General features: G+C 46.1%; 1 protein-coding gene across 1 annotated transcript; it reads right to left on the reverse strand.

Annotated features, from left to right (window-relative positions):
• Nucleotides 1-1,395: 1,395 nt before the first annotated feature.
• LOC106838281 (orphan sodium- and chloride-dependent neurotransmitter transporter NTT5-like) lies at nt 1,396-6,453 on the reverse strand. The gene is made up of 8 exons (XM_070499546.1): nt 6,090-6,453; nt 5,495-5,652; nt 4,810-4,995; nt 4,502-4,612; nt 4,079-4,320; nt 2,284-2,368; nt 1,679-1,880; nt 1,396-1,559 (listed from the first exon to the last, which is right to left on the reverse strand). The coding sequence occupies exons 1-8, from the start codon at nt 6,451-6,453 to the stop codon at nt 1,396-1,398; spliced, it is 1,512 nt and encodes a 503-aa protein (XP_070355647.1).
• Between the last annotated feature and the right edge of the window lie 1,113 nt (nt 6,454-7,566).

Genomic DNA, 7,566 nt, shown 5'->3' on the forward strand with positions numbered 1-7,566 from the left:
GAAGGAGACAAACCAAGGCAAGAGACTAGATAACCAAATCCCCAGGGCATCAGGGAATAAGATGACTGAGTCCTAGAGGCAAGAGTGGATTGAAAAGTCTTGTCCCCACTCCATAAGGGGTTCTGGGGTCTGGGGAGGGAGGCTCACAATGCTTGAGTCCCAGGCCAAGTAGGTGATGGTCTTCGTATACAGATGAAACAGGGCACTCAGAAACAGGACCAGGAGCACAAGTGGAGACAGAAAGCACCATAGCCAACGATAAATGGGGGAGATGGGGTGGCCCAGCATGATACTCAGGTCTGAAAGAAACCTGGGAGGAAGAGCAACAAGGCTTTAGGAGGCCTCCTCAGCTTACCCAACCTTGGGGGAGCAGTCAGAGCAAAGCCAGCCTGAAAGAGAGCCTTTAACATTTCTGAAACCCTTCTACTCACCTCCACAACCAGTCTTCTTGCTTCTAATTCACCTCCTTTCAGTCTGATATCTGTCCCAGCCCTAGGAATTTTTTTTAAACATTTCTCTCCCCCATCACCCTCAGGATAAAAGCCAGGTTTCTAAATGCAGTTTTTTCAAGTCCATATATCCAGCTCTCTTTGGTGCACCTTCTTAACCCCAATACATGTGTAAGTTGGGTTCCTTCTGTCTAGAATGCCTTTCTCTCTTTCTCTCCCTTGACAAACTCCCCTTCTTCTGTCTAGATTCTGTTCAAGCATCCTCTCCTTGCCTGACTTCTTTAGGTAACCACCTGTGTTCCTAGAGTGCTCCTGGTTGCCTCTGTCATAGACTTACCAACCTGCCAACGATCTGCTTACATATGTCTTCCTTTTTGGGCTCTAAGAGCAGAAACGAAATGTAATTTATCCCAGTATCCCCAGTACTCACCACAAGGCCTGCCTAGCACACAGGAGGCCCTAAGAAATATTTTAGAGTGAGTGAGTGGACGAATGAATGAACTGATGCCAGGAACCTCTATCACGTGGAAATGCAGCCATCCTTGGATTACACAGTGCTTCTCAAATGTTAGTGTGCAAATGAATCACTTGGGGTTCTTGGTAAAATGCAGAAATAGATTCGAAGATCTGGGGTGGAGCCTGAGGGTCTGCATTTCTAATAAGCTTCCAGGTGATTCCAATGCTGCTGGTCCACTGAGCACACTTTGAGAAGCAAGGGATTACACGTTTCAGATGTCCACACTACCCTGTTTAAAAGTAGGGCTCGGGAGCCCCAGGACTTTAGATATAGACTGTTTACCACTTGTCCATTTTACAGCTGTTTTCTCCGGGAACCAGCTCGTGCCTCTCTCCTTCCCACCCTCCTGAGGGTGAGAGCAGGAGGGGTGAACCCTCCTTAGGGACTCTAGCTGTGTGGGTGCATGTAGGAGATCCTGGGTTTGGAACATCACCTCCTGGCCCCATAGATCCAGGCCACAGCCACGTTCTCCAAGATGACAATGAAGAAGAGGGGCAGAGATGCCCAGTAATCATCCAGCAGGTTCAGGTAGTAGATGCCTGAGGGCCTTACGAAAATGAGGCTGCCCAGGAACATAGGCACACAGACACCCACTGGAGGAAAGCATCGGATTTGGATCAACGTCAGAATTCAATTCGGTCTGTATAAGAGTCCCAGTGGGATTAAGCTAAACAATGCCCATAGGTGGGAATGGGGTCATAGGTCAGAGTACCTGTGAGCAGCTTTGTTTGTTTCCTGAGGGAAGAGAAGGTGTCCTGGAGATGGGTAACGAGGCCCTGCAAGATCCCTGTCATGGTGCCCAGCCCCAGGTTTGCCAGCAACAAGAAAACAATAATGGCCCAGAAGGTGGATCCAGAAAACACGGAGATGATGTCAGTAAATGCCACGATGGCCACACCCGGACCCGCCATAACCTGTGAGTGAAGGGAGGAATGACAAGGGTTCTGAGCTCAGTCCGTACAGTCCTAACTCCGTCCCGTTCCCTAGAAAACGATCTTAGCACTGTTAACGAATGTCACATACCCATCCGGCCTTGAGGCACGAGAACGTCCTCCTACAACAGCTGCTGCTTTAACAATTCTTTTGGGTTAACAACTCTTTGGGGCGAATGGCTTACATGCACTCTAGTGCTTGGTGCTACAGAGGCTACAACTGCCTCATCACAAAAGGACACTGCGAACCTTCGTCTTGGTTGTCCAGGATGCTGCTGAGGATGGCTTTTTCTGGATTCTACAGACACCTAAGAAGGGCTGAAGTTCCTGGTGCACTGAGGGCTTTGAGGGGAACTCTAGGGCCCCATCCCCAGCCCTTACCTACCTCCTTTAATTTCTCAGGTAAGTTGCACTCAGACAAATGAGGTAGGACCACACTTTTGACTTGCTTGGGGAGGCTGCTGAACCACCTGGAGTAGATGGAGCTTGGATCATGATACAGACTAGCTGGGGCTGGTCATCAGGAGAGATCATCCCAGTAGCTACCAGTTTCATCACTGTTTCAGCATTCCTGGAGACGAGGGTAGAATCATATAAAACCATTTGGCCCTTTAAGATAACTTCTCCTCCATTATCTTCCAGATGAGAAGGGAAATCGCTAGCCTAGAGTTCTTGATCTGCTTAAAGTAGAGCCTGTGCTGAAACCCAGGCCTCCAGGATCTGTGCACACTGCTTGACATATACTTTCATAATCACAAAGGTGTTTGTGTGAGGCCAGAGAATTTCTGACCTAAGTGGACCCCTAGAGGAGTCTTTCCTATAGTATCATCGAGGGCTTTAGGACCCTTACCTCCTACTAGACAATCTCTAGATAATGTTAAACTTCTCAGCTTTCTTGACATGCTGGCCTCTCCAACCTCTTTACTCACAACTCTATTCCTTCCACACTTTAGCCATACTCAACTATTAAACCTTCTCCAAGCTGCCATGCTCTCTTGTCCCAGTATCTTTGGTACATGATGTTCTCTCTGCCTAGAACTACCCAACTCCATCCCAACTCAGTCTCCCCCAATTCTATCCTCACACACATTCTCTATATGGCAAATTCCTTCAAATCCTTTCTCAGCTCACTGAACTCAATTTACTGCCATGAAAAGGCATTCAAGATCTATTCTCTTTATCTTTGTGTGTGTGTGCGTGTTATTCATTTCTTAAATTTTTATTCAGGTCATATTGGTTTATAACATTATATAAATTTTAGGTGTACATCATACTATTTCGACTTCTGTATAGACTGTATCGTGTTCACCAACGAAAGTCTAGTTTCCATCCGTCATCATACATATGCGCCCTTTTACTCCTTTTGCCCTCCCCCTACCCCCTAAGAATCTATTTTGATAAGGGCAAATCAACAAGCTGCAGAAAAGTAGTATGGTATGATCCAATTTTTGGAAAATGGTATGTTTTTATATATAGGTCTACAAATAGGAAATATCTGAAAGAATACAAGCAGTGGTTATTTGTCAAAAGACAAACTCAGCTCAGGATTGCCTCCTCTAGGAAGCCTTCTCTGAGTGCCCCAGGAAATCAGTAGCTTCCTCCTCTGTGTCTCCTCATCATGCCTACTACCAGTTTCATTTAGTTTGTGATTATCTGTTTAGTATCTGCTTTCTCAAAAGACTATGATTTTCCTGAGGTCAGGGTTATGGTCTGATTCACCAACAGCTATGTTTCCAGGACTCAACATGGGGTTTGGTAGATAGATGTTTTATAAATGTCTGATAAGAATTTTTGGAATGAATGTCACAGGAGAAGAAAATGAGGAATAGGCTATGGGGCTCTGGTGCTGTGGGTCTTTTTTCTTTTTTTTTTTTTTTCTCTCTCTAATCATTCAGCTAAAAGTATCCTCTGATTTTTCCATGGCAGTCCCCAGTTAAGAATGGAGCAAACACACCTTTGAAAACCTCCAACTTTGGGGCTTTCCTAGTTTAGAAAGCCAGCCCTGAAAGAGATAGAGTTGGAGAAATTCAGGTGCTTCTAAGGTTTAGGATGCTCCAATCTGAGGGCCCCGTATTGACTGAACCAATATCCCTGAGGGATGAGGCCTAGACTGGCGTTTCGTGGTCTATTTCTAAGACTTTGGTCTTTGTGACGATCTGCATATGGAAGATTGTGCTCACTGCAGGTAACATTTTTCGCTGTTCTCTGTAGCCAAGTGGCCCATTAAGGCAAATACAAACACCGTAGCTGTCAATGAGGAGGTCAAGTTGAGAAGAGCCACAACAAAGGCATCAATGACACAGTTGTTGGACCGAGGGATGTACGAGCTGATTGCGGTGAAGCTGCCAAAGCCGGAGCCCATGGACAAAAAGACTTGGTTCCCTGTCCGGCGCCACACTTCCAAAGAGTACAGGGCTGACACCTGAGGAGGAGAAATACCATGCAAATTGGGGTACAAAGGAAGGAGAGGTAAATCGTGAGGGAGACAGAAGACGAGAAGGGAGTGAAAGAGGGAGCTAGGAGGGCCTCTATCAGATTGACAACTATACTGTCCCTGACACCCCCATTTGGATAAGAGGACTAAAGGGCAGGGGACACCTCACCTTGGCAGCCAACAAACTCTTGAGACCAAAATCTGCACCTTTCAGCGTGAGACTCCGGATAACGAGACAGAAAAGGATGATGTAGGGAAGGAGTACTGAGACATACAGCATCTAAGTAGGAAGTATGATTCAGAAATAGAGTTCACAAAGGCAGAAGTTGGGAGAGTGGAATTAAAAGCTATTGGGAATGAGAGGTCAGATTAGAAGGAGTGAGAAGTTGGAGACCTACAGGCATCAAGTTAGGAGCACGTCAGGGGGTCTCAGACAGAAGGGAGTCCATCATCTTAGTAAGTCAGAGAGTGGCTCACCTTCCCAATAGACTTGGGCCCTTTGACCATGGAGATGGAGATAATTAACCAGGTCACAAAGAGAGAGATGGTGAGATGCAGGACCGGTAGCCCACCGATCTCGATTTCATCTGTGGCCTCCAATACCTTCCGGTACCAGAAGTACGTGGTGGATGTTGTCCATGAACATTCAGGATCTGAGGTGAACTGGCCATGGAGGAAACTGCAAGACCAGGTGCCTCCCCCTTCTTCACATCCACCCCCTCCTTCCAATTCCATTTTATCATCTTCCTGCTCATCCCTATTCTCTCAATGATCCTCTTCCTTCTTCATTGCCCTGTGCTTTTCTCAGCCCTCCCACTTGCTCTTTTCTTCCCTCTCTTCTCACCAAGACCAACGGAGCTGTTCAGTAAGGGGCAAAATGACCAAGGTAGTGGAGACTGGAAAGACTGAACCAAATAGAAGAGACTCCAGGCCATGAGCACACTGTAGTACAAGCCCATAATGATGCACACCTAGGGAACACAAAGAATTCTGGAGGCAGGGGAAGAAAAGTAGGCCAGTAGAAGGGAGGGATTTGACCTGAGGATTGCGGAACCAAAGGGATTTGACCCATGGAAGTGAAGTCATAGGACCCATTCCAGGACAAGGGTTGGGATGGGGGTGGGGGGTAAAGGGTAGGCCTGGGCAGCCCAGGGCTCCTCACCAGGAAGCTGGTATACCCCACACCACCAATCCAGGGGCTGATGAGCTTCCATACATTAATGCTGCCCCGACGCAACCTCTGACCAGCTGCCATCTCCAGGAAGAGAAGAGGAATCCCGACCAAGAACAGCATGAGGATATAGATGATGACAAAACTGCCTGTGCAGGGGATTCAAGAAGAGGCTCTGAGAACCCTCTGGCTTTTCAGTGCTTGGACTTCTTCCAAAGTCCAGGAAATCACATTCCCCACCAGTGACCTCCCCAGGGCCACAGGCATCAAGAATTCATTGTTTCCACAAACCTCACAGTCCCAGGTGTCCAGTCCCTTGGACCCCAATTCCTAGAAGACCCAGATACCTACTTTCCGCTCTTACCCCTGACCCAGGCTTCCAGCCCCACAATCCCTATGAACCTAAGTATTCAGATATCCTGCTCCCATCCTCCCAAAGTCCTAGGTGTTCAGGTACCCAGCTCCTGCCCCAGTCAGAATCCCAAATCCTCAGCCCCTACAAATCTCAGAGACCCTGGAGTAGCCAAGACAGTCCTCTGGCTCCTCACCCCCTCATGGGTCCACGATTCCTGGTGCCCAGGCTTACCACCTCCGTTGTGAAAACACAGATAAGGAAAGTGCCAGATGGTGCCCAGCCCCACAGAGAAGCCCACGTGGGCCAGGAGGTACTCAGTTTTATTGGCCCAGGATGCACGGTCAGTGGGGGCTTCATCCTTTGGCTTATCTTGGTCTGTGGGCTCCAATGTTTCAAAATTATCTTCATCAGACCAAATGTATGATGACAGAGTGTCAAACTTCTGTCCCTCCCCGGTCAATTCCTCAGTAGGCAACAAGTCGGACTTTACGCTCTGGGAAGGTGAGGTAGTATCAATCAAGGATTTGGAGTCTGAAGTTTGAGACAGCTGGAGCTTCTCATCCTGGGCCTCCATGCTCTCACTAACAGTCGTCATCCTGGGTAGACGCTAGTTCCTGCTTCCGCAGGGATGGGGCCTCCTTCCTTGTTGACCTTAAGGACATCAAGAACTGTAGACTTTAGGTATCTGAGCTGAGGAAAGACAAGACTAATCCTACAAGTACCCCTGAGGCCTCCCCAACCCTCTTATCCTCGTGTGGACAAGCACATTGAGTCTCCACCTGGGAAAAGATACCAAGAATATGCCTGCCTCTAGAAAATAATAATTTAAAAATATCATTTACAATAATACCAAAAGACACAGAATGCCTAGGAATAATTTTAACGAAAGATGAGCAAGACCTTTACACACACTGAAAAACTATAAAACATTATCGAGAGAAAATAAAGAAGCCCTAATTAAGAGAGACAACATGTTCATGAATTGGAAGTCTCAATAGTATAACCACATCAATTTTCTCCAATTTGATCTATAGATTCAATGCAATTCTTATTGAAATCACAGCAGGGTTTTTGTGGAAATTGACAAGCTGATTCTAAAACGTACAGGAAAAGCAAAAAGCCTAGAGTGGTTAATGCAATCTTGAAGGAGAAGAACAAAATGTAAAGACTAATTATAAAGGTACAGTAATTACGAGAGTATGGTATTGGCACAGGGATCTACGGCACACATAGAGCGATGGAGCAATACGCTGTTCTTTTCAATATGGTAACCACTAGCCACATATAGCTATTTAAATTTAAATTAATTAAAATTAAATAAGATTAACAATTTAATTCCTCAGTCACACTAGCCACAATATCAAGCGCTTGATAGCCACATGGCTACCATATTGGACGGACAGATATAGAACATTTCCGTTATCACAGAAAGTTCTTTGGATAGCACTGGAAGAGTTCAGAAACATATTCACACATATACGGATCCTGATTTACAACAAAGATGGCACTGCAAAGCTGTAGAGAAAGGACATTCTTTTCAAGAAATGACTAGTTGTTAGGGCAACTGGATATCTACATAAAAATAAATGAACCTTGCCTCCCCAACTTCACATATCAAACAAAAATCTGTTCAGTGCAGACTGCAGTTCTAAATGTGAAAGGTAAAACAATAACATTTCTAGATGAAAAACTTAGAAGAATATGGATA

This window comes from Equus asinus, chromosome 26, assembly GCF_041296235.1.
Source record: "Equus asinus isolate D_3611 breed Donkey chromosome 26, EquAss-T2T_v2, whole genome shotgun sequence".
Taxonomy (NCBI): Eukaryota; Metazoa; Chordata; class Mammalia; order Perissodactyla; family Equidae; genus Equus; species Equus asinus.

Excerpts from the sequence above, each read along its gene's own strand:
- LOC106838281 (XM_070499546.1), bottom strand. The coding sequence starts at position 6,453 with ATGACGACTGTTAGTGAGAGCATGGAGGCCCAGGATGAGAAGCTCCAG. Across the intron at positions 4,613-4,809 it reads GGCCCAAGTCTATTGGGAAG|ATGCTGTATGTCTCAGTACT; the intron begins GTGAGCCACTCT and ends CTTCCTACTTAG. Across the intron at positions 2,369-4,078 it reads AGCGAAAAATGTTACCTGCA|GTGGTTCAGCAGCCTCCCCA; the intron begins GTGAGCACAATC and ends CATCTACTCCAG.